Source organism: Mus caroli, unplaced genomic scaffold (genome assembly GCF_978045245.1).
Source record: "Mus caroli unplaced genomic scaffold, Mus_caroli_1 scaffold_3, whole genome shotgun sequence".
NCBI lineage: Eukaryota > Metazoa > Chordata > Mammalia > Rodentia > Muridae > Mus > Mus caroli.
Genome location: NW_028227258.1, coordinates 7,766,195 through 7,793,980, shown reverse-complemented (window position 1 = coordinate 7,793,980; position 27,786 = coordinate 7,766,195). Strand labels below are relative to the sequence as shown.

At 38.9% G+C, this 27,786-nt stretch overlaps 1 protein-coding gene across 5 annotated transcripts in view; it reads right to left on the bottom strand.

Moving 5' to 3' along the window:
* Positions 1-240: 240 nt before the first annotated feature.
* Dnajb4 (DnaJ heat shock protein family (Hsp40) member B4) overlaps positions 241-27,786 on the bottom strand; it is a 28,316-nt gene continuing 770 nt past the window's right edge. Inside the window, exons 2-6 of one of the 5 annotated variants that reach the window (XM_085835418.1) lie at positions 26,968-27,032; positions 12,421-12,479; positions 10,717-10,958; positions 3,935-4,503; positions 252-2,900 (exon numbers count right to left, since the gene is read on the bottom strand). In XM_085835418.1, coding sequence (XP_085691544.1) covers positions 2,667-2,900; positions 3,935-4,503; positions 10,717-10,927 — 1,014 coding nt within the window. In that variant the 5' untranslated portion in view covers positions 10,928-10,958; positions 12,421-12,479; positions 26,968-27,032 and the 3' untranslated portion in view covers positions 252-2,666. Of the gene's footprint in view, positions 2,901-3,934; positions 4,504-10,716; positions 10,959-12,420; positions 12,480-26,967; positions 27,033-27,786 lie in introns of all 5 variants that reach the window. The other 4 variants (XM_085835419.1, XM_021158431.3, XM_021158433.3 and 1 more) reach the window with 4 other exon arrangements.

Below are 27,786 nucleotides of genomic sequence, written 5' to 3'. Positions count from 1 at the left end.
GCATGCCTGGTGCCCATGAAGACCAAAGAGGTGTCCTTGGAACTTGAGTTTCAGACGGTTGGGAGCCTCCAAGTGTGTCCTGAGAACTGAACCCAGGTCCACTCACGAGAAGCAAGGGCCTCTGAGCCCTCTTTCCAGCCCCTAAAAGGAACATCTTAAAGTCAAAAGTACTCTCATAGCTTAAATCTGAAAATTTGTAACATTTTACTATCAGTATTAATTCAATATTTAACAAAACAATGGGCACTTACTACACTCTGAAGCATGTTTCCTCTAAGTTTATATAGTTTGTACATTTATTCTACTACTGTCACCGAACCATACCCTCAGCCCTAAGAGTAGTACAAATTTATTTTATTGTTAGAATAATTATCTACTAAAAGAACTAACTGAAAGATTATTTGTGTTTATAAACCCTTTATTTTGGCTCAGAGAAAATGTTTACTCAATAAGACTACAATAATAATTGTTGGTTCAAAGCCTGTGTGGTGTGAATGGCACATGCCATTCATTCCAGCCATTATGAGGCAGGGAGAAAAACTCCCATAAACTTATCGTGAACTTGAGTCACATGGAGCAACATACGGGCCCGAGCTACATACTAAGACCCTACCTCCAAACAAGCAGACACAAATACACACACACACACACCCTGCCCCCTCAAACAACCCAAATGTTGAATACTGTGGGTACTGTGGGCTTCGAATATGAACTACAACCATCACTCCAAGACTTTAGCTCCTTATATTTGTGAGAATTTCCATGATGTTCAAGGAGATGGTGCGATTACCTCAACTCTCTGGCATTTCTAACATTTTCTATTTGCAACTAACGGATGTAGCTTTTCCTAACCATTCCACTGTCAACTATGTACCTCAGAGAATGCAGTCAGTCTATCCACACAGAAATTTGTTTACAAATGCTCATAGCATCATTATTCATACTGAGTAGATAGAACCCAGATGCCCAAAACACCAAAGAAGAGGTAAGCCGACCAAATGGGATTCTACCCAAGTTCATGATCTGCCACAAAAAGGATGAAGTTACTGATAATGAGGCCAGACTGGACCTTGAGAACAGTGGTGTGCTGGGTGAACGACAGCAAATAAAGGAGCTGCATGCTGACTGATTCTATTCTACGATAGAATCCATCTTGAAAAGCAGATCAGTGCTCCAGGGGCTGAGGGGAGAGGGGGCACAGAGGCTGTTCATGGGAATGCGACAGCAGTGCTGACTGCACAGATCTGTGGATACACAAAATTCTAAACTGCACCACAAAGAAAGAGAGAGAGAGAGGCTGGGCACAGCTCCATGGTCGGAGGCACTTAGTGCGCAGAAAGCTCTGACGTCAGTCAACAGCACCAAAAATTGAGGGAGGTTAGTGTGAATTTTATATTATGAGAATTCTATTTCAATAAAGCCACAAGGTATATGCTTACTATAATTTTATACAGAATTTCTAAATAACTTCACATTCTATTAAAAAGACTATAGGACTCAGTATACCATATATATTTATGTATAGATATATATCATTCTGAAAACTGTTTTACAAAAAAATTTTCATAACATCACTTTTGATAGACATAAAACAGAAGACAGTAATTTTTTAGAATGTAAATATATTTTAAAAATTAAAACACCTAAGAAATGCAATCTATATCCATGAAAAGGTAAAATATCTATATGATGACAGCACATTACCCACAAGCAACGATGGTGTTTGTTACATCCAGACTGCGGTTTAACACCACATCGATGGATGGCTGTTCTTTAGGGATAGGTGACTGTAAGGTGCATAGCATGAGGGACTTAACAGAACACTGTAAATGGACAATTAATGCCAAATAACAGTATTTTCTCTAAAAACAAATGTTAGTAAACAAGTATCTTAAACTAATGAACCACAAAATGAGCTTATTAAGTTTAAGATATATAGTCAACTTCCATAAAATTACATGTGGCCATTTAAAAACCATCTGTTTCTAAAATATCAGGAACTCTGGCTATTGGGATTTCCACAGGAGAGAAAATGTCATTCATTTTCTTTTTATGACGAGGTCTGCTTTAAGAACATTGCAACCATGCTCTTGAGAGATGCTACAGCACACTTGAGAAGTCACAATGGTAAAGCACACGCATCAGTGCGTTCTGGTGCCAGCCCAACACAGCATCTCTGAATGTGCCCTAGACCGCATCTCTGTGTGACTTTGGCTTTTATTCTCCACGTATTACATATACACTTAAGAATTTTAATTTTTATTAAGGGAGCCTATCACACTGATCATTTAAAGATACATACACAGACACACACACATACACACACACACACACACACACATACACACACACATGCACACGCACACAGTACTTGGATAATCTAGTATTTACTAGAAGTATATCCATAGACCACAAAACCAACTTTTACTTATAAATGAAATACTGAAAATTTCTGATTTGGGAGAAATGAAATATAATACAGTGAATGACTTTTCATCCCTACTGTAAAAACCCACGTTGCCTATTTGAACTGTGTCTATTCATGCAGTTTAATGAGCCCTCGGAAGAGTTTACACATCTTTACACAGAATTCACATCAGTCAACTGCCGGTACTTTTATATTTTCAGTGTCTTATCAAAATATGGATAGCAAGGTTCTTCTCATCCTATGAGGCAGGGAGATGCTTCCTAAGGATCTCTTTGGATGATGCAGATATGACGTCCGGGAAGGACACATCAAATTCTATCAGCAGGTCGCCACGTTGGTCAGGGTTTTTTGGAAATGGCAGCCCATATCCAATAATTCTTCTCCTCATCCCAGGTTTCACAATATCAGTGACTGACATAGGTAGGTTCCTTCCATCCATTGTTGGCACATTAATTGAGCAGCCACACAATGCCTAAAGTGGACCAAATAAAATGAAGTTATTAATAAACTTCCAAACTAAAGAATATAAGATTGTGCTAGGAAGTAAAGGGTAACACCATGAAGGTAAAACTTTAACTTCCAAAAGGATTACAATAGTTAATAAACCTTTTTCCTATTCTAAAACTCTGCTCAAGAGAGGCATAACTAGAGATGTTACCAGAGACAGACAGGAGAGGACAAAGAAAGAAAAAGTTAACTCAAGGATGTCTTCCACACTGACTTAGGATGTTCAAAGCTATCAATAGTCAGGGTGCCGAAAACTAAATAGAGAAACAGGAGGACTTTAGAACAGGACCGAACTAAACAGGAACAAAACCTACTTCCCAGAAGACCTTGGGGTCTACTGGGCACAGTACAGTTCCTGTTGAACCACATGGGGACCATACAGTGGAGCTCTGACACAGAGAAACTAAACAAAGCAATAACAGCAAATTCAGGGAAAAGAAAATGTACTTGGAGGTAGAAGCCAGATTTCTATCTTTTAAACTGTTTGGAATATTAGTTGGTAGGGAAACACTGAGCCATTTAAACAGGGACATGACCCCATCCAAGAAGTAGTGCAAATAAGGACTCAAGGACTGTATTAAGGGGTGGTACTGTGCACTGTGTATAATTGTATACTTGCTATGTTCTAATGCCTGTTCTATAAATTGTACTCCAATCACTTCAGAACAAATGTATTCATGGACTACAGTGGTGGGTTACCAATGCGGATCTCACAGACCACAACCTAAAACTAGAGTTAACCTAACACTGGCCATAAAGTAGCTAACCAAGCTTGCACTTGAAAACCGACATTTAAATAGTTAATATCAGTAAATAAATTTAGGAACTGATGATGTCATCCAAAAGAGAGATATAATAGCACTACTTTCTAGAGAGTTATCATGAGGAATAAAGTATGCAGAGCACTGGATAAAAGCCAGCCCTGCCCAGACAGTCCCCTACGGCTAATCAGCAGCAGTCATCGCTCCGGTCTTAGAATCCTAGGGCTTACTAACTTACCTCCCGTAAACTAATTTTAGCAGTGTAAACTATATTTGATCCATCTCTTTTAAATTTGGGATGTTCTTTGTCTTTAATAATAAAAACAATGTCTGCTGGGATACTATTTGGTGTTTCATCGCCTTCCCTCGGAAAAGTGATTTTGGTGCCTTCTTTCCACCCTTTTTTGATCTCAATGGTGAGAATTTTGTCCTCAGATCTGTAACTCCTTCCGTCAGGGTTTAATCTTTTTCGAGAAATCTTCATCCGTTTGGTGCAGCCACTATATATTTCTTCAAGCGATACTTTAAGTTCATGAATAATGGGAGGGTCTTGTTTGAGACGGGAGGGTCCCACAGAATTCCTGTCTCTTGGATATCCATTCATGCTGAATCCAAAGGCGCTAAAGGGATCTCCATCTATTTCCATTTCTTCAGAATCTCGACCTCCACCCATCCGTCTCCCAAAGAAAATTTCAAAAGGGTTGGAACCTCCGAAAAAGGCTGCAAATGTGGCATGAGGATCTCCGTGGAAAGTGTACCTGAAGGTACCTCCTTGTCCATCAGTACCTCCAGCGCCTCCCTTCAAGCCTGGTGAAGACATAAGCAAGATTAGGAAAAGGGCTGGCAGTCTAGACAGCTGACCACTTACAGACTGCCCTGCTAATAAACGCTGACTTATCACTTAGGGCCTGAAACATCATTAGAATAAAACAGAATAGCTTCTGAAGATCCATCCTATGTTAACGTTTTAGCTTTTAAATCATTCCTCCAAATTCTTTGCTTTAATAATTTCTTCTTGAATCTTTTGTTTCACAATAAATATGAAAAATAATTGAGACTCCCTTACCTCAAAAACTCCTGTTCTAACATACTTAAGTATTACACATTTAAGAGTTTTAAAGATGCCGGTTGAAAACCAAGTCTAAATCCTAAAGACTGTTATAATAACAAGTACAGTAGCAACAGTTAACATAATTCGTGCTCGTAGCTTTACTGCAGGCCTTTGCTGTTGTTTTGTATGTGCACATGTGCAGGGACCTGTGCAGGTCAGCAGCATCAACCCCCCTGGAGTTAGAGTTACAGGTGGTGGAGGCTCCTGAAAACACACTCCAGCACATGGAGAAAGCAGCCAGCACCCAGCCCTCTCTCCAGCGCCTATGTCTCTACCGTTTAATAACTGAAATAGAACACTTTTTAGAGGAGCAAGGGAGAAATGTAATAAAAGGGACAGTGTGAAAACTGTTTTTGTTTTTTAAAGATTGACTGATTTATTTATTTATTTAATGTATTTCAGTATGCTGTTGCTGACACACCAGAAGAGGGCATTGGATCCCATTACAAATGGTTGTATGTGGTTGCTGGGAATTGAACTCAGGACCTCTGGAAGAGCAGCCAGTACTCTTAACCGCTGAGCCATCTCTCTCCAACCCAAAAACTGTTTTTGTAGACACTAGATTATCACCACCTTAGACAGCAAGTCTTTTTATGTCCACTTTATCACATCCTGACTCACAGCATTTAAAAACAGGACCACAATAAAAAAAAAAATCAGGGTTTTTTAACATGTAAACTGGACTAGTTATTTCTGCCTGACAGCCCACTTTAGACAGTAGTACTATGACCTTTTGCCCAGAGGTTCAGCAAAGTAACATGTGGATGACAAAGATTATATATATTTAAAATAGCATTTTTCTACCACATACCAACGAAAGATTCAACTAAAGCCCATAAAGCAACGTAGTGATGGTTTAGGAGGCCAATCGTGGCAAAGATTTCTATCAGTCTAGTGAAGCTTCTGGCACAGCCTAGAAGGATCCCTCTCCAAAAAAGGATGGAGGGAAATTAAGATTATAGAACTATGAAAAACTCTACTTTACACTGAGATTCTTATATCCCTATATTCCTATTGCTCATGTATATGAAATTGAAAATGAGGAACTCCAGTCTATTGAATGAAGAAAATCAGCTAATGATTAAAGTTGTCCTGAACTGAAACTAAAATAAGTGCTTTGAGAATCAGCCTAAAGAAGACAAAGAAAAAGCAAAATAACATACACAGGTGAGATCTAATCATTGCAATGTCAGGGAGGCTTAATCTGCATCTCTTGCTGTATAGTTGGTTTCTATTATTAAAGGATATATATATATATATATATATATATATATATATATATATAGAGAGAGAGAGAGAGAGAGAGGGTGTATGCTGTGACATCCAACAGTCTCAACTAACATCTAAATTCTTACCTTTATCCATGGAGAGAAATCTAAAGGACCAAGAAAGACCTAATCAGAGTCCTCATTAGAGGACTGTGCATGCATCCATGCATGCACACAGGCATGTACACTCACGTGCACACGCAGCATGGTTAACTGGGGAATTTACTGTAGAAATGCAATGACAAGTCTGAGAAGGACAAACAAGGTTACTAAGCTGCTCATTCTGTCTTCCTTCTCTAGCCTTGTTAATATGACTGTAACTCCAAATGTGAAAAGCTAGTGAGAGATTTTCTTACATGATAGATGAAGCATAGACCTCACAGTCATCACATGGTAACTGAATGAGCATTAAATTATTCCAGGAACTGTATTCCTCTTCCCACAGGTTTCACAAACTATGAGAGTTTACCAGTTAATCAACATGGTAAGTGAGCGTGCCTATCCTTAGCTCTCTAAAAGGCAAAAATCTAAATGCTTTGGACACATAACACAAAAGAAAGAATAACATTTTCAGTATTACATCATAGGTTTGGCTTTTCCCTAAAACCTCTTCCCTTGCTCCCAAAAATGGTAATTCAGTCAGTATTATAGTCTGTGAGAAAATTTACACGCAGCCTGAAGTGACTTACTCATCAGAGCTGACAAAAATGTGGCCTTGAGTTTCCTAGACATCAAACGGTCAACTGTGGAGTCCAGATAAAGAAGGGAGCTACACTGTAATAATGAGAAAATCCTACCAAAATGCCGCTGTAGTATGACATGAACTGCTTGCTGTCTCCTGCACTGCTTAACACTTGAATTCTATCAAGCATGCCGTCAGCCAGATAGTTAACCTTAATCCTGTACACTCCAACTCCCAACAGAACCTGTCAACATCCAGCTGGATTCTCTCTGCTCTCTACATTTTCTAGACACTGTCTAGTCAGGGAATGGACTCTAGATTCAGCATCTGCCTAGGCTTTTAATCAACTAACCAATGTAATACACAAAAACAAATAGATCTTTGGGATACTACCCATAGCAACGATGTCTTTTAGTTAATCTGAGTAGGAGCCCTGGAGAACTGGGACTGCAGGGAAGAGTCCTGGGACCTATTAGGAGGCCTCCGCATAACAGTGTTCAATTTGTAGCAAGACTTCAGACTTATAGAACAGGTTAACTCACAAGTAACTTCTGTATCTTTATCCATGCAGTTGACTAACTGCATGGAAGAGAACACTGAACTAGAAGAAGGCTAATGCACCAAATACTTAAGTTGAAACACATCAACAACTGTCCGCATCCAGAGTAAATTAGTGAGTAAGAAATAATCAACAAAGTAAAGAAGGAAGAAATGAAGGCTAGAAAACCAGAACCCTCTAAAGGTGTCCTTTGAGGGAAAGTTGTAACTTTTATATTTTAAAACTGCATTTCATTATGGTCAGTTGGTCTGTTGATGGCACGTGTGTGCCATGGTATGCATGTGGAGGTCAGAGGACAATCTTCAGAATTAAGGTCCCTCTTTCCACCTTGAGGGTCCCAGGGATTGAACTCGGGTCCACAAGCACCTTTACCCACTGAGCCATCTCTCTGGCTCAATAGAGAAAAATAATTTAATTGTTTAATACAAACCTCTGTTCACATCCACTTAACCAAGCCTAAAAGTTTAGGGCAGAGAATAATTCAAAACCCAATTATAGATTTCTGTAGTTTCATGATTATTTTCAAATATTTATACTATGAAGAAAGCTGACTTATTATTTAGTATGTAGACTACACGACAACATTAATTTGTATACTGTTCAGCTGTAATAAATTTACGGCCACTACAATCCATCTGTGGAATATTTCCACCACTCTCAAGAGGTCTCTACTTTTATTCCCTGCGTTTTCCTATATTCCTACCTCCAGTCCTAGGCAAGCTAGCTCAGCCATCTCTACAAAATTGTCTTTTCCAGATATTTCACAAATTGAATTACATAATATACATTATCATTTATATCTAGAGTCTTTCATCCAGCATATTTTTCCAGGTTCATCCAGTTGCGACATACTTCATTAAACCGGTCCTTTTTTAATTGCTAAAAAGTACCCACTGGAGTATATACTCCTTGTTGATCCATTTGCTAAACCATGTGACTTCTGGATTGTTTGGATGCAGTGACCTTAATGGTCCTACTATGAACAATCAGGAACATGTCTTTGTATGAGCAAATGTTTTGTCTTGTTTGTTTTTCTTTTTAATAGATTCCCAGGAATAAAACTACTAGATAATATAATAACTTTAAACCAAAGTTATTTTATTCAATTTTTAAAAACGAAACCATTTTAAATTTCAGATGTTAAAAGAATTTCACAACGTGAATAAACAGTATTAATGGTTCTCTTAATTGTAAATGTGGACAGTCTAGATTTCTGTTACTACTGGAGAGGTCTACAGACTCAGGAACACAAGCACAGACAATGCGAAGGAGAGAAAGGAGAAAAGCTTCCTCATATCCTCACACAGAACCTCCAGGGCCATGAGGGTGGAGTGCTTCGGATTGAGAGCAGGGCTCTGCATGCTTAGCTAGTGCTGTGGCCCTGAGCTACTCCTCCTAAGCCTACAGAGCTTTGCCGTCACTGTGTGCTAGGTTACCAAAGACTAAGAAGCAGAAAAGCTCAACAGTCTTCACTCTCCTATATTTTCAGGGAGCTGATAACTACAGACTATTCTGAATAATAAATTTCAACACTGTAAGCAACCAGTCCTGCTTCATGCTTCTTTCATTGCTTAGAGCACTTATCTGGGCTAAGAACACCAAGAACAAAAAAAGACTCAGGGTATACAGAAATTGTGATTTAGTCACTGGTAATGATCAGTAAAAAAATAAGAGAAAGGGAAAGAAAAGAAAAAGAAAAGAAAAGAAAGTTTAGGGAGTGAGTTACTCTAGAAAGCACTGCCAAGAGAAAAACTCAAAGAATTAAGAGTACCATCTGGTATACTTGAAAACTCTGAAGTCAAACACGATTAATGAGCCTGAATGCTATGGCTTAACACAGAGGTGCACTTGAGCTCCATAAGATGGAGCCAATAACCTGCCTTTACACGAGTGGCTTTGTGGGACTCACACACCACTCCACCTACTTACTCAAGAGTGGCCAGAGGACTGGCACTGTCTCAAGAGCCTGCTCGCTCCTGGGAGGTCACACCATGGCATTCTCAACCGTGTGACCATGGGGAACGGACAGCCTCAACTATCCACATCTTGCTTCTTGTAATTACTCACTCACTGTGTAAGAACTGGACACTGCGGGTTTGCACGAATTACAACCACAGGCAGCAGCATGCTTGGGACTCTGACCCAAAACTAAAGCAGGAGGAAAAGGGCCCACCACTGCTCTGAGTTGTTGTTTAGTTTGCTTAATGTGTGGCCTTGTTTGAAGGACTTCTAATTAGGGAAATCTGGTGTTTAAATGCTATAAACAAGGAGAAAACAGTATGTTTCCATAGCCACCGTGAGTTAAAAAGACATTAGGGGAAGAATAATGCAAAAGAACTTTAGTCTGTTTTAACACTTGAAAACCCCAGAACTCACGTGAACTAATGCATGGTTGCCGCTGCTGCTGACTGACAATTTCAAACTCCTACTTTATGGCCACATTTACGACATTTATGGACATTTATGGAGATGCTGGACAAAATTCAGAATGGTAAAAGGAGACTCTCAAAGGCTACTGAGCTCACTGAGTCCTGATCTCAGAAGGCAAGAAAAAAAAGTATGGCTGAGGGTAAAGGGCAGCTGTCATGCTTCCTCTTCACCCACATAGTAAAATTTCCAAAAGAAATAGTTAACTCAAACAAAATCAGTCATTGTTCCAACTAGGTGGCCATTTTGGGTTAGAGAGGGAGAGGGAGGGCGAGAGAGAGAGAGAGAGAGAGAGAGAGAGAGAGAGAGAGAGAGAGAGAGAGAGAGAGATCTTGTTCTCCTGGCACAATATTAACTGTTTATAATTAAGCTAAAAACTTGTTCTGGTATTTTATGACATCAGGGAAATTCTTTCCTCTCTAGGCAGATTGCCAAAAACAACTAGAAGCTAAATGCCTGTGCCTTCTGCTTCTACGACACACCACTCCGTCTTGTTCAGTTTCAACTAGCGTCGCTCTAAAAGGACAAAAAACTTCTTGTTTTTCTAAATAAAACATAAATGGCCCAGAATTTGAATTGCCAATCTTAAAATTTTAAGTGACTGAAGATTCTATTAATTCTGGCAATAAAATCATTTAAAACAAAACAGGTTGCATAAGACTTTTAAACAATTCATTCACAGGCATGGGAATTTAAGGTTTCTTTTAAAATATAAAATGCTAAAACCATAAGTCTAACAGAAGAATATGAATAATACAATATTCTAAGAAAAAACCCACAAAGACAAACATGACATTTCATTCATAGCTCATTCAGATAATCAAGGATTAAACCTTAGTTTTTAACCTGTTATTTTTCTTTTTATTTTAGTATGTCTCATGTTCTCATGTAACGATAACCAGAAGGCTGAGAAAAAAAAAAAAAAAAAACTACGATTCAGACACAGCCAAAGGTACAGAAATATGCAGCTTACCTTCTTCGCCAAACTGATCATATATTTCTCTCTTTTTAGGATCACTCAGTACTTCATACGCTTCTGCGACCTCTTTAAATTTTTCCTCTGCTTGAGGAGATTTGTTCTTGTCCGGGTGAAATTTGAGGGCTTGCTTTCGGTAAGCCTTTTTAATATCTTCATCTGTAGCTCCTTTTTCAATTCCCAAAATGTGATAATAGTCTTTCCCCATTTCGAATGCCTTGAAATGAACTTAGATTTCCCTTTGTAAAAGAAAACAGCGTCCCCAGGCTTAGCAACACAATGATTCTGAGAAAATAAAGCAAGCTGGGTATCTTACAAGTTAAAGCAAATCAGCGACTCGGCTCAGCTGTCCAGAGGCAGCAGGCAGCGTCTCTATTTAATTCCTCCCCGGCAGCTCACTTACAGATAAATAGACACCGCACAGAGACGGCCTCAGCTAGACCCTCCCACTTCAACTACGTGTCTCTGTACTTTCTAGAACAGCGAACGAATGGACGCTACAGGACGTCACTTTCCCAGCGGCCTCTAGGCAAAGTACTGAGCTGTGTCTCTCGTCCTCCACGATTAACTATTCCCTTTCCTTCGTCCTAGCTGTACCCTTTTATTTCCTGTAGATTTAGCAAACCAGCACAGAATGCCGTAACTACATATACATTTACTACAGTAGAGGTAAAAAGGCAACAGAAATAATTATAGCCATTAGGCATCCCATGTTAAACTGATTATACAGTCAGAAAAGCCCTCAACTTACAGTAGGTATTCTAACTTCAATTTCAAGTTACCTAGCTATAAAATATGCAGAACTAAAATATGAGGTGTTTACATTTAAAATCTTCAAAGAATTTGGGTCATTTTCAAAATTTCTGGGGTCTATCGATCTGAAAAGTGAGGGAGTCACTATATAAAATGTCATATGGTAAAAGGACTGTTATAACATTGAAAAGCAGTATTTTAACATAAACAGGTGATTTAAGAATGGTTTTAACTAGGGGTTCTTTGGGGGGGGGGGATACTACTTAATAAACCATTCCTTAAAAGCTCACTGCCTGCGTTCATTATCACAATGAAACAGAAAAGCCCATTCTGAGGGGGTCTTTAGGCTGCAGGGAATGGAGGGGAGAAAGGATCAGATTCTCACATGCTCACGCCAGAGTAACTGTCACCTGGGACAGCTTCCGTCTGGATGGATTAGTGAGGAGAGGCAGGTAGGTAACAAGTTCCTTCAAACACACTTCCCCTCGTTTTAAGTATTTACTTGTTGACAAAGATTTTTTTAAAACTTGGGGTGGGGGTAGGATTTCTCCCTGTCTTTTTAGTATTCCCTTGTAATATTAGTATATTTCCTTTTAATATCTTAAAAAAAACATTTGTTGCGATTTGTTTTAATTTTTTTAAATCGACAGTTTTAATCATGTTACATTTATATGTTATCTGATGCTTTCTTTCTTTAAAAATGTATCTTGAATAGATGAGAAATATTTTGAATGTAAATAACTCATCTTTTATCTCTTTTGTGGGTTTTCAATCTGTACTGGCTGGCTTTTGTGTGTCAACTTGACACAAGCTGGAGTTATCACAGAGAAAGGATCAGTATCAAAACATTTCTTTTTCAAATTCCATGTTCCAAAGACCATGGGGAAGTTAACGTCAGCAGTCATCATGAGAGTGCGACTTTGAAAGTGCATATGCCGTCACACTCACCTGCTAATACAGGTGATATCTACCTGCTAATACAGGTGTAGGGGGAGACATGAGAGAGACTATGAAGAGAAGAGAAACTACAATTAGTAAATTTAATTGCATTTAAAAATTGAATTCTTCTATTAACATGAAGCTAGAATTCTCCTTTTTTTTATTACAAGTATCTAGCCTGCTGTATCATGCAATAATTCAGGACTCAGAAAAGCATGAATTTATTTTTTATGTATATCAAAAAGCTTAAATATGATTATTTTATCAATGTTAACAGCAACAAAGTTTTTGTGCATAATAGTATGTTGAAGTAAAATGCTACTCTATTTTAATGGCACATGGATGGGCCAGAGGTAATTAAAACTTTGAAAGTCATTTATTTTGTTCTTAGCACTTTAATCAAATGTTCTTACTTGGGATATTATGCTTTAATAACTATACAAGAATGGTTTGTACAGAAGATAGCACTTAGACCCTGATACCTAGAAGTAGAACACATCATCCAACTGATGCCATATTTTTCTAATTTGATTTTCATTTCTACATAACAAAAAACTCTTAGCTGTTGTGATGGTTCACACTGGAATCCCAGCACTCAAGGACTGAGGTAGATGAAGGCCAGTGTAAGGCACAGTGAGCTCAGGGCCAGCCTCAGCTATATAATAAAACCCTGCCCTTGATATACTTACTGTGAGGAGCACAAAGACATGTGCTGACTTCTAGAACTACTTAGAAAAAAATCAATTTTAAAATTAGGTCACTAAAAAGGTTAACACAGGAGAATGGCAAGTTTTAGGCCAGCCTAGGCTACAGAGAGAGACACCGTCTCCATTAATTATTAAGCTAATCTCAAAAATATTTGAGAACATACTAATATTTTACTGATGTGCTTGTTAAAAATGTTTTCTACCAATATTTAATTTTTAAACAGGTCATGTTCAACCCTGGAGTTTTTCTTTTATGTATATGAGCACAATGTAGCTGTCTTCAAACACACCAGAAGAGGGCATTGGATCCCATTACAGATGGTTATGAGCCACCATGGGATTGCTGGGAATTGAACTTAAGATAATCTCAAATAATTGAGAACAGATTAATATTTTACCAATATACTTAGAGTTTCTCATATAATGAATTTATATTAGAAAATCATGACCTCTAGTTCCCTATACTTCCTACCCAAAGATTAGGAATTTTTAGCCTCTTTTATTCTATGTTCTTAGTGCTTCTGACAGTTGAATATCTAACCTCAAATCTAAGTGTGCCCAATGGTCACTAAGTCTGTCAAGGTAGCAGATATGGCAGTACACTAACTCCAAAACTTGGCAGGCTGAGGCAGAAAGATTTCTGTTGAGCTTAGTATAGTCTGGACTATAGAGTGAGTCACAAATCATCATCATGGGCTACATGGCAGAGAGAGAGAGAGAGAGAGAGAGAGGGAGAGAGAGAAAAAAGACAGAACAGAGAGAGAGAGGGAGGGAGGGAGAGAGAGAGAGAGAGAGAGAGAGAGAGAGAGAGAGAGAGAGAGAGAGAGAGAGAGAGAGAGAGAAAAGAAAGAAGGAAGGAAGGAAAGAAAAGAAAAGAAAAGAAAAGAAAGAAAAGAAAAGAAAAGAAAAGAAAAGAAAAGAAAAGAAAAGAAAAGAAAAGAAAAGAAAAGAAAAGAAAAGAAAAGAACAGAGAGAGAGGGAGAGAGAGAATATGAGGACTGGAGAAAAGTGGTAAAATGCATGTCCGCCATGTATCAGACCCTGGGTTTAATCCCCAGGGGACAGAAAGGAGGAAGAAGGAAGAAAATCCACAGTGGGACTAAGGACCATCTAAACAATTATTTAAAGTACTTGTTAAAAGCAGTCTCTGGAGTCAAGTTGTGATGGTTTGTTTATGCTCAGCCCACAGAGAGGCACTATTAGGTGTGGTCTTGTTGGAATAGGTGTGTCACTGTAGGCGTGGGCTTTAAGACCCTCATCCTAGCTGCCTGGAAGTCAGTAGTCTGCTAGCAGCTTTCAGATGAAGATGTAGAACTCTCAGCATCTCCTGCACCACGTCTGCCTGGATGATAAACGACTGGCACCATGTTCCTGCCTGGATGATAATGGACTGACCCTCTGAACCTGTAAGCCAGCCCAATTAAATGTTGTCCTTAAAAGAGTTGCCTTGGTCATGGTGTCTGTTCACAGGAGTAAAACCCTAAGACAGCCTTGTTGGATTAGAATTCTGGTAATGCCACTCACCAGTTGTGTGGCCTGAGATCTAAACTCTATGCCTCAGTTTCTCTATCTGTCAGTGGGGTTAATATCGACTTTGTAGGGCTGCCATGTGGATTAAATAAGCTAAGGCACTGTATTTAAATATCACTGACACTGTGAAGATTAAAGGTGTCAGATACCTTTTATGATTTTATTATATGAAATCCAACAACTTTCTTTCAGAAAACAATCATGTCATGTATAACACTGTTATTTATAAAATTACACACACACACATATATGCAAAAAAGCTATGTTTGGCTCTTTCCGAATATTCCTGTTAATATATGCTATTTACAAACCTGGATTCTGTTCATCCCAGCACTTGAGAGGCAGAGGCAATTCATCTCTGTGAATTAAGAGGCCAGCCTGATCTACAAAGTGAGTTCCAAGAAAGTCTAGGTTGCTATGTAGAGAAACCCCGTCTCAACAAACAAACAAACAAAAAACAAAAGACAAAGCAAAACAAAAAAGCTACAAATGTCTCAAGGATAAAGACACAAGTATGTGTGTATTTATTTATGCTCCTGGTTTCTAATGTCAGCTCTGCCACTTAACCAGGTAAAGCCTGCTCTAGAGTTAAACTTAAAAGATTATTATTAATCCAGGTGTGGTAGTGTAAACCTTTAATTCCATCAGATGCAGGAGACTCTCTATGAATTGGAGACCACTCTGGTCTACACAGTGAATTCCAGGACATTCAGGGCTATGTAGATAGATCCTATCTTAATGGCCCCTCACAAAACAAAAGCAAAAAACAAACAAACAAAAATTTAAACACTGAAATGTATGACATATACATACAAATTTTGCACTATTTTAAGCTATACAAACTATTTTGCTATTAGTGAAAGACTACTGATAAAAATCTCCATTTACTCTAGATTTCAGTTTGCAAAAAAACATTTATCAAAACAAGTAAGTAACTGTCAGACTGATCTCAAAGGACTCAGATACCCTCAGGTTTTCATGTCTTAAGCCAAGATTCCTTCAGACTTTCATGTCTGAATTTCTGACTTTTCTTACACCAAGAAACTCTTCTAAGCCTTCCTAATAATAGCAATTATATAATTGCTGTTTGGAAAATATTTTCGTATGCTCTCTGATATGGATGCATATATATGTGCACATGTTGGTATTTAAGCAAGAGAAATTTTCATAATTATGGCCCAACAGTAAGCTATGGTACTCTTTTCAAGTTTCTTGTTTTATTTTTATTGTGCAACAGTGTCTTCACGCTATAATGCAAGTGGGCTCTGAACTTATAATACTGCTGCTTTAGCCTCCTGAATGCTAGAATTACAGGCAGGAGCCAAGAGACCCAGCAGCTGTGATAACAACATTTAAATAAACATTGTTCCAGTATTAGCATAAAGAGTAAAGAACACGGGTCTCTGTCTCTTCTACTACTTTTCCTATTTTGGGTGTATCTAAATTATTCTAAGAAATCAAACTACTAGTCGTCTAATAATGACCATATCTTATTTGTATGTATTATACTTTCCTTAAAAGCTTGTAAGCACTAAGAGAACTGTAAGTTTGGAACTCACGCTTCAAATTTCTAACCCTGGGGAAAGGCTTCAGATTTTCAGAGAGGCTAATATAAATAACACCTATCATGGTTTTATATAATATAAATAACACCTATCATGGTTTTATATAATATAAATAACATCTATCATCTTTTTTGGTTTTTGGTTTTTCAAGACAGGGTTTCTCTGTATAGCCCTGGCTGTCCTGAGGCTCACTTTGTAGACCAGGCTGGCCTTGAACTCAGAAATCTGCCTGCCTCTGCCTCCCAAGTGCTGGGATTAAAAGGCATGCACCACCACGCCTGGCTTCTATCATGGTTCATGGTTTTAATTGCAGCTTTATTTTAAAGGAAAACAATGTAAAGAGATTTAAAATCAGTCAGCTCACAGGCAGCTTTACCACAGCAGCAGGGATCTGATCCTCTTCTCCCTCTCCAGGAACGGGCACACAGGTGGCATCACCTCCCCCCCCCCACACACACACACAAATAAATAAAACATAAATCTTAGTTTTTGAAAAAAGCTTCTTTAAAATGACTTTGTGTGTATAAGCACTTACTGCCAAGCCTGAAAACCTGCTTTAATCCCTGAGACCTACATTACAGAACTAAATCCTGTAAGCTGTTCTCTGACAAACAAACACACAGTGACACACACATACCCACACATGCACACAAACACAATTTTTTTTGGGGGGGGGGTTTGGAGACAGGATTTCTCTGTATAGCCCTGGCTGTCCTGGAACTCACTTTGTAGACCAGGCTGGCCTCAAACTCAGAAATCCGCCTGCCTCTGCCTCCCAAGTGCTGGGATTAAAAGGTGTGCAATACCACACCCAGCATAATTTTTGAAAAAGAAATGTGGTACTCAAGCAGGAGGGGTCAAGGACACCTACAGAAGACCTACAGAGACAACTAACCTGGGCCCATGGAGACTCAGAGACTGAACCACCAACCAACAAGCATTCGGGGGCTGGATTTAGGTCCCCTACACATTTGAAGTAGATGAGCAGTCTGGTCTTCATGTGGGTCCCCTAACAATAAGAATGGGGGTCGTCTGCTGATCAGGCCTCAGTAAGAGAGGATGTGCACAGTCCTGCTGTGACTTGATGTCCAGGGTAAGGCAGTACCCACAGGGAAGGGGAGGGGGTGATGGGAGGAAGGGTTTGTGAGGGTGGGGCTGCCATGGGGATGTAAAGTGAATTAATATTTCAAATAGCTTGTGTAGCACAGAAGAAGCTCTAACTTCTTATTGCTGAAAAAGGGAGAAAGCTGTTTAATTGGTCATTCAAATATTAACGAACAATTTTAAACCTGTGATATTTATTTTTTAGTTTTCTTAGCAAAGTAAAGTGATTTTTGAAAAGTTTTATTAATGTTAATATTTTTAACTATCTAAAAAACATTTCTAAAACAACCCCAAAAAGATCAACAGGAGATAGAAGGTTACCAGACGTGATTCTCAGGAGACTACTACTGTCTAGCTTGTCTAAGTACTTTATCACCACAGGTATGTAATTCCTATCAATTTTTGATAATGCTATTGCTTAGTTTTATAATTTACCCTAAAGTATTTCAGAATATATACACTTAAACTGATTCATTTAATTATCTTTAAAAGAGATATAAGGTAAATTTTTAAAAATTTAAAGAACAAGCCCTTTTAAAATAAGGTAAAAATAAAATTGCTTTAAGCAGCTGATTTTAAAACTACTAGAGAAGGCAGGTATGGTGGCACACACCTTTAATCGCAGAGCTCTGAGTCTGAGGCCAGCATCATGTATCTATATAAGTTCTAGGACAGCCTATGTAGACACAAAACAAAATTTACTAGAGTTACTGCAAAATACTAATCAGAAATATTTTGTGCTTCAAAACTTTCTTGAATGGGAATAAATTAATTTTTATTTGGGGGGAGTATAGAACTAATTTATTCATACTATAATATTTAAATGTTTCCAAGTGGGCTGGTGAGATGGCTCAGTGGGTAAGAGCACCCGACTGCTCTTCCGAAGGTCCAGAGTTCAAATCCCAGCAACCACATGGTGGCTCACAACCATCCGCAAGGAGATCTGGCTCCCTCTTCTGGAGCGTCTGAGGACAGCTACAGTGTACTTACATATAATAAATAAATAAAATCTTAAAAAAAAAATGTTTCCCAAGTAACAATTAGGCCTTCTTTATTATTCTCTTTTATAGGAAGTCACCAAAAATTTACTAGTAACTCCAAAACAAAAAGAGAGCTAGTATACTTTCTAGCATCTTGTGATCTACTTTATAGTGTTCCTGAGGCTAGGGAGGAATCTTAGTGGGTAAAGTGTTGTGAAGATTCCCAGCATCCACATAAAAGCCAAGTGGCATGTGTGTGTAAGCCCAGTGCTGAGGAATGTAGGAGGGGCTTCAGAGATGGCGAATTGTGGGCGACTGATTGCTGGCTAGCTAGGCTGGCTCAAACAGCTAGCTCCTAGCTCCAGGTTGAGAGACACTGCCTTAAAAAATAAGGCTGAGAGTGATAGAGGAAGACATTCAACATTTACCTCTAGCACACACACACACACACACACACACACACACACACATTTTCAAGACCAACTTATGTGGCCAAAAGAAACTGGGATTTCTAGACTGCTTTAAATGTGCCTTGATTCACTGATATGTGCTTATAACACTATATTAAAAAAAATCACTGGGAAAAAAATCAGCATATGAATTACCAACAAGACACTTTTCACGCTTTGGGGGGTTAACCCTTGGAAATCAGTGTTTATCCACATTCACGCAGCACCTCTTCCACCATGCTCATGTGACAGCTGCGGCAGACAGTGTAGGCTATTGAGTCCTGATAACCAGTTTTCAGTCTCATAGCCTATGAACTTAAATCTATCTCATACACATCATCTCACATACATACTTGGGAAAGTCTCTTAGGAGACTATAAAGAATCCATTTTCAGTCATAAAAAGCATTTCATATCATTTAAAAAAAAAAAAAAGGATGACAGGTTCAAAGGTAGCGGTGATGCTTGTGTTTACACACGCTCAAAGGTTGGGGATTTACCTCAGTGCATGCGCAAGAACATGTTTGCAAGAACAAGGTCCTGAGTTAGGTCTGTCTGGGGCAAGGGAGAGTTGGGGGTGGGGAGAGACAAAATTATAAGCTAAACAACATAAAATAAAACAAACAAACGATGTAAGTACACATGCTCAGACAAGAAATACACACATGATGTTCAAAGTAAATTAACACTAAGAAACAAGTAGGCACGGTTTTAACTTTCTTCAGTTCTAGAGGTTTTTCCTCATAAACAGGCAGAAAAAAAAAATTTAACTGGTTGGAGAATACCTTAAATCCCAGCATTCTGGAGGCAGAGGCAGGTGAATCTTTGTGAGATCAAGGACAGTTTGGGATACAGAGGGAAACCCTATCTTGAAAAACCAGACAGTGGCAGGTGTGTGTGTGTGCCTGTGTGTGTGGTGGTGGTGATGGTGGTGGTGGTGGTGTACTTCTAAGAGAAGTGGTATACAGTACAAGGAAAGAAGCATTTATCACATAAGGAGAGGCAGGTAGAGGTCATGGGGCTGCCCCATGGGAGCATGTGGCTCTTGCCCAACACTGTGACCAACTAACTACCCAGCAGGATGTTTAGCTTGCTAACTATTTGCAGCTATAAAATGATTTCATTTTATGAGTACCAAATTTTACTAAAAATCACATTACATCCATGCCCACATAATCAAACTGATGCTACTAAGGAGACTTAAGCACAATTCAGACGTATTGACAGCTACCAGAAGTACTGTAATATTTATAAAAGTGAGCAAACGTATCCTATAGTATTCACCAACTGCTACAAACTGGATGGCTGAGTGCTTAATTCCAACTATAATGAGCTCAAACTACTGTTTTCACCTACAGAGGGCACAGATTTAAAAGATTAAGATACCAAAAATAATTGAGATAGTAATGGCATAAATGATTTTAAAATATAGTCTTTATTGGGCCAACAAGATGACTCAGGTAAAGGTTATTCCAACCAAGCCTGATGACCTGAGTTCAATCCCCAGCACTCGCACGATGGGGGGAAAAGTACTCTCCCCAAACTGTTCTCTGACCTCCAACATCATGCACGCACACGCACATAATAAAAAATTAAACATGCAGTCTTTTCGTTAACTGTACTACAGTCAGTTTATCAATACAACACTTATGATCCCCCACTAGATCATTGTGTGCATTGTGAAGGATAAACGGGATAGAAGGCACACAGCCACTGGCCCACACACAGCCACTGGCCCACAAGATCTCCACTGTAAATGCATGAGGAACTTACTATCACTCCTCTCAGCAGATAGAAAGTTAAACCCAGGGCTGATGGCCAGGAATAGCTAAAGTATGTACTGACTGGACGTTAATGGAAAATGCTTGCTGACCCCCATACTATACAAGATATCCCTCATAAAAGGACTTTTTAAAAGCACTAAACAAAAAACCTGCGTTTTGCAAAATTCCTTTTATGCTTTATATTTTAAACCCTCATAAAGTAAGTCAACATCTTTTTTCTTGACTAATGGTAAAAATAAAATTTGTAGACTGACTCTCAACCTGGCCATGCCTACCAAGGGGGGTATATAATATATACAGGAATACTTGGGGTGTAAGCTGGCCTGTTCTCAAGAGGCAGTGTATGTGTTATAATGGTTCAGGAAGACTGTTTCATAATCATACTTCTTTGGTCATTTATATCACTCATCAATCCTGACCATAAATGACTGGCCATTTCCCCCAAATCAAATTTACTTCCTATAACTGTGGCAGATGCTGAGTTAGCAAATTCTGAATCATTATTCCTAAGGGAAATAAAGGTTCCTGCTAGCCTCTGGTCATATTTTCACCAACCACCCCAACACATAACTTCCTTTTTATATGTATTCCTACTTAAAGATTCTTATTTTATATTGTTGACTTACTGACATTAACTCATAGCCAAAAGTGGTATAACTCATGCCTGAATGCGCTTACCTAACACGTGTTTTCTCTAGTAGGTATATCATAGCTTCTTATACTTAGAAATATAAGCACTTCAGCATTGTGCTTGGGATCCATTTAATGGTGAAATTGATTAAAATAAAAATCAACGAAAGTACAAAAACAACAAGAATGCCATACATACTAAATAAACCTAAAAGGATTTACTTATAGTAAATCGCTAAGACAAGAATACAAAAAACCTGAAGGTGCAGAAATGGACCTGCACCCAAACCCCCCACTCACACAGAAGCGGCCAGGCTGTGCACATGTGCAATGGCAGATCCTGCATGCTGCTCATGGCAGGCTGAGAGACTTCAAGCTCCAGCTTCAGGAAGAGGCCTTATCTCAAAACGCAAAAAGAAAAAAAGAAAAGAAAGAATGAAAAAGAAAAGAGAGAAAGAAAAGGAAGAACCCCATTTTAACCTCTGGCATGTGTGCAGACTCAGAAATTAAGTGAATACATTTTTTAAAAAAGATTTATTTATTTATTATATGTAAGTACACTGTAGCTGTCTTCAGACACACCAGAAGAGGGAGTCAGATCTCATTACAGGTGGTTGTGAGCCACCATGTGGTTGCTGGGAATTGAACTCAGGACCTTCAGAAGAGCAATCAGTGCTCTTAACCGCTGAGCCATCTCTCCAGCCCAAGTGAATACATTTTTAAAAGAACACAAAGTCCTACTTGTCCAACTTGAAGCCAGTGCAGCTCTGCATGTGTGCATCTTCAAATGACCCCAAATCATCTAGAAAATTGATCTGGGGATGAAAATAAATTTGTGAAGTAGGCACATTCATAAATACAGAATTGGCAAGAAATGGGGATTAACTGTATAATGACGTGCCACTAAAGAAGAGAAGAGAAGAGGAGAGGAGAGGAGAGAGGCTTCAGAGCAACACCTGCACCAAATGGTATGCCTTTGATGTGTCTGTTATGTATAACATGTTATGTGTATCTTTCACTCCAGAAACTCTCCACATAGCTTAAGCTCCCCTTTGAGCCCCAGCCTCTGAGAGCTGTGCTGCTGTGGACCCTGGCTGAGGTTGGGCTCCTCCTACTCCACACTTATCACTAGCTATCAACTCTCACTCTACATAAATGAATGCATTTTCCACTAGATTTCGATCTCCTAGAGGGGTCTCGCTCCCTTTCTCTCCCTTCCTTTCCCCCTCCTGCCTTCCCTGCGTGAACAAGACCTTTGCATAACAGATAAACTTCTGCTGAATGAATGGACAGAAATGGTTAGCTACAGGACTTAAAGTAAGATGTGGATGCTTTAGAGACAGAGGGGAAATTTTAAATAGATTCTGCACAATTTTCCAAACAGCTAGATGTGCACATTAGGACTGGTATCAGATGTTGGTTTCTGGGCTGAATAAAGGTATGCACAAGTGTTACTAATCAAAGAGAAGTTAAGAATAAGGCATTTGAGGGTAAAGTCAAGTTCATTACATGCATGCTATGGTTTTGTTAATAAAGGCCTACTGACAACAACAGAAACCGCCCTAAGAGCTGATACTCTATAGAGAATAGGGCCATAAACAAAGAACTAGCGCTTTAGCATGTAGAGTTGGAGGCAGCACTGCCAGGTGCACTCAGTACTATCTGATCTAACAGGAAGTCTCCACTTGTGACTTGGTCAGGACTAAGCTCGCTCTTTACTCACGGTTAAAAACAGAGTCTAAGAATCAAGATGACCACAATGAGCACTCATGAAGTTATTCTATGTACTGTAACTTATGCTAGGAGTTAAATGTTTGCTAGACAAATGACCTATCTGCTCATTAGGCTTTTCCTATCCCAATCTTTAGATCCATTTCTAATGAACTACAGACCTGGACTACTTAGACTACTGGAAATAACAGGATGAGAGAAAATGCAGGATGCACAGAGTGACTCATGATTTCACTGACATCTATGCACTAAGAGTAGCTTTGCAAGGGTGGCATTTTTATTGTTTAATAGGCGTGCCCAGCTCTTTTATGGGACTGAAAAACTGAAGAATTACTGCATATCTACTATAGGTCAATCCTCAAATCAACATCAAGTTCAAGGCCAACCTGGGCCACACAAGATCCTGTCTTGCAAAGAAGAGATACAATGAAGACGAAGACTACACTTGACTCTGAGGCCGTCTGTATGTCCCTAGTTACTCCAACTAGAAATGTGTAAAAGTTAGAAATGGCTGTGCTCATCGTAGGAAACAGCAGCTTCAAAGTCCTTGTGTAAAAAGTTTAATTCCACTTTTCTCTCAAGTATGCATCTCTTTAAATATATTTCAGAATGAAATAAAACCAACTAATAAAAACAATACAAAAGCATAAAGAGAATCAGAAGGCAAATTCCAGAATGATCAGTTATAAATAAAAACGTCATGAAAAAATAAAATTCTACTAAAAACAAAGCTGTTATCTCAAGTGAGTCTTAAATCTCATATCCACCAAGCTTTACTTAAGGATTTATCTGGTAAAGAGCTTCAGTTTCCAAGTGATTTTTCTCCAGGAAGAAATGTTATAAAGGAAAAGTAGAGGCCCTGATTACAAAACCAAGGTGAGTTGAGTTCTACACATTGAATATTTTCCTCTGGAAACGTAAGCCTTTATTAAAATTAGTTTTATGATCATTTCATTAACTGTTCATTTTAGGACTCAAATTATGTCATTTTAAAAGATAATATCTAATAAAGTTCAGATAAAAAAAAGATTTATTTACATTCTGCCTCCTTAGCAATACAGCTAGAATCCTTAGCAAGACAACTAGAACTCATCTTTAGGAACTAGATGTTGAATATGTCAAGCACCAAGCAAATGTGATCAAAATACATGTGTGAAAATGTGAGATAGGTTTTGTTAATATTTTGAACATATTCAACATATTAGAAATATGACTTTATAATCGTACTATGACTGTATTAAAATATTTTTGCAATAAGAAAAAAAGAAATATGGTCCGACCTTGAATTACAAAGCTAATAATAGTTCTGGTAGACTATAAACTTTGTTACCTCATCAGGATATAGGTCAATGATGAGACTACTTGCTTGTATAGGAGGCCCTGGTTTTGATTATAACATGGCTGGGAATAAAGCTCTTTGACATTTTAAGGTTTTTGTTCATTTAAGCAGATAGTGAACCACGAACCAAGTAGCTTCACCTCACAAAACGTTTGGTGTCAGAGCTGACAGGGCAAGGAGTCAGCTTTCAAAGGGTGGATTCCTTTGAGTTCAGGGTAGCCTGGTCTATATATTGAATTCTAGGAAAGCCAAGGTTACAATAGGGAGACCTTATCTCAAACAAGGAACAAGAAACCCCAAATTACCTTCTCTGTGTGTATGTTTGGCTACCTCCAGTCTCAGACACTGGTTAAAATGCTGTTCTCTACCCTGTTCCAAGGTTATATTGTTAACTTATTTAAAATTTGCATATGTGCACAAGTGTATAAATCCACATATGCAGAGGCCAAAAGACCTCAGGTATTGTGCTATACCAGTCTCTGCCTTACTCAATCTATAGCTAGACTGGGTACCTAGTGATCTTGTCTCTGCCACCCACCAGACATAGTGTTAGGGACCTGTCAAATAACTGTGCCCAACTCTTTATGTGGATTCTGGGAATTTGAAACTAAGTCCTCAGACTAACGCATCAAGAGTTCTTACCTGATGAGCCATCTGTAAGGATCCTGAGTTTTACCAAGACTATTTGGACATGTGATTTAAAGTGTACTACAATCTATAGACTATCATTCCTGATCATGAGAATACCAGACGAATTAACATATTTTAGGTGTACCAAGTCCCATTTGCACAGCATCATATGATTCCTAAAGAGTTCAGAAATGCCTCTTCTGAGAATGACAAGGCAGGTTATGATCACTATGTAGATGAGAAATCTGAGACACAGATAGCTCAAGATAAAAAAAAAAAAAAGAAATAAAATATAGTTTAGGTTTTTCAAAACATTTATTTACTCAACAAATAGGCTGTCAACACAGTGCTAGGAACTGATACTGATGGGACAGACTCATTGCTCTCCAGTTCACACTTTAAGGGAACTAAGAAAATAAACACAGGACACAGATAAATGCTATAGAGCATGGTAATAAGTTAGTGGTTGTTGAATGGCATGAGTCACCGCAGTGGTCTTCATAGCAGCTGAACACATAAAACATGAATGAGGTGGTCAAAGCATGCATGCCAAGGGCTACAAGAGCATCTACGTAGAGGAGAGAGCAAGAATACAGACTAAAGTAGGGAAACCTTGGATAGCAAAGTAGACAAATCACTGGAGGAAGAGGAAGAGACCTGATTACATGAACCCTTTTCTAGGGAAAAGGATTTAAAGTGTAATTGGAAATGTATAGGTGAGACCTGTTTCCAAGAAATCATGAAAAGATGGATTGTAATTCAGTCAGAAAGAAGATAGATTTGAGCTATAAAAAGGTAGGTAGGGGTATGGTCCTTGGATAAGATCTGTAGTGGCTATTCCTGGTTGTCAACTTGACTATATCTGTAATGAACTACAATCCAGCATTGGAGGGCTCACCTGTAATCCAGATCTTAAGGCTGGAAGACACAAGTTTCTGACTTGGATCTTAGCATGGAGATCTTGAGGCATGGCGGCTAAGGCAAGAAGATCTAAGTTCAAGGTCAGCCTGGGACAAAACAAGTCCCCAGATCCAGGTGTGGTGGTGCACACCTTGTGCTGGAGACCTATATAATAAGAATATTGGAAGAGAGATTTACTCTTCATCTGCTTGCACTTGTACTTACTTGCCAGCACACCTGGTGGAATCTACTTCTACAGAAGACCAGCTGAAACAACTAGCCTCGTGGGCCGGAGCAACTACTAGAGCCTTGGACTTCCATTTACACCATTTACAGCTACCCACTGTTGGAGAGTTGGACTACCGACTGTAAGTCATCACAATAAATCCCCTCAGTATAGAGAGACACACCATAAATATTGTGACTCTAGAGAACCCTAATACAATACCCCTGTACGTAGAGTATGTTAGTTTTGAGTTCTGTACAAACGTTCTTAATTTTTTTTTTCAGTCAGGGTTTCTGTGTAGCCCTGGCTGTCCTGGAGCTCCATCTGTAGACCAGGCTGGCCTTGCACCTAGGGATCCACTTGCCTCTGCCTCCTGAGCGTAAGGATTCAAGGGCACAAAGCACCATCACCTGGCCAACTTTTTTTAAATTTTGAAAGATTATTTTATTTTACATGTTCAGGTGTTTTGTTTGTATGTGTATGTATGTACCTTGTGGGTGGTAGGAACTAAACCCAGGTCCTCTGGAAAAGTACCAGTGCTCTTAACTGGTGAGCCATCTTGACAACTCTCCTTACCTTTATTATTGTTGTTAGTGAAGCATAAACAAGAAGGAGCAAAACTAAAGTGCTCCCTTTTGGTCTGGGACTACAGTGATAGTAACTGGGCCAGGGCTGGAGCAGCAGGGTTAAGAAGTGCTGGACCTCATACACTGGCAAGAGTCAAGACGGTCAAGAAAAGGCAGGGGGCAGGGATCGAGGCGTGAACTCAGTGCCTGAAGATATTGTCAGTTATCACAATTGGTGGTGCTTAGGAGAGATGGGATTGGCACTGAGGGCAAGTAGTGGCCAAACATGCTGCGAGATATTGTACCATGCAAAGCATACAGCCAAGAATTACCCAGTCCAAAGTCTCTCAGCAGCATTGAGGATGACAAACCGTAGCCTAAGCTGATCCCAAAGTCTTCCATACTAGAATACTCACCTTCCAGGTATGCACAGTGTTGTGAAAAATGAGAAATGAAGGTCCTTTCAATATTTAGAAAAAACCTAAACGATGATAATTGGTTATAAGGGGAATAAAAAAAACTCTGAATTATTTCAACCAGACATCTAACTAGTATACAAATCTAATTAGTGAATAAAAACATCAATTACTGATGAGTAAATGCTATTTGCTGGGCAAACTTCCTCAAAACACGACTGAAATACTCTCATTAGCTAGTTTTCCTACATATTGCTATGATTAAATCTGTAGCCCAATACCTTTACTGTTTTTCTAAATCCACGAACATTCCTAGACATCTATCAACAGGTAAAACAGGACAAGCTGAGCTATCAAATGGCTAAGACAGAGCTGGTTTTAAGAAAATCATGCTGTTTGTAACCGCGAGCACCTGACTTGGTAACTGATAGTGGGTACTGGGCACATTAGTTTCCGGCTATCAGAAAGCCAGAGGAACATATTTCTCTCATTCTAAGATTGGTGTTAAGAAAAATGCTTCTTCGACTGAGAGGGGGTAAACGTCATACATTAGACAGTCCATTTTGCCTTTTTCTTAGCTAAACTGAGGGCAGGGATCATTGCGGCATACTAAAGTATAAACAGAGTAAGGGCTGAAGAACCCTCATTCACCGTAGTAATTGCCAGCATTAGGCTAGCATGGCTAAGACACGCTCAGGAATGGTCTGGAGAAATGTGGTTATCGGCATATATGACAAATATTAGAAACTGCCTGCAAAGCCAACTAGTCCAGAAATGAAAACTCAGACCATGACATTGATCTGGCTACCCGCAGGAGCG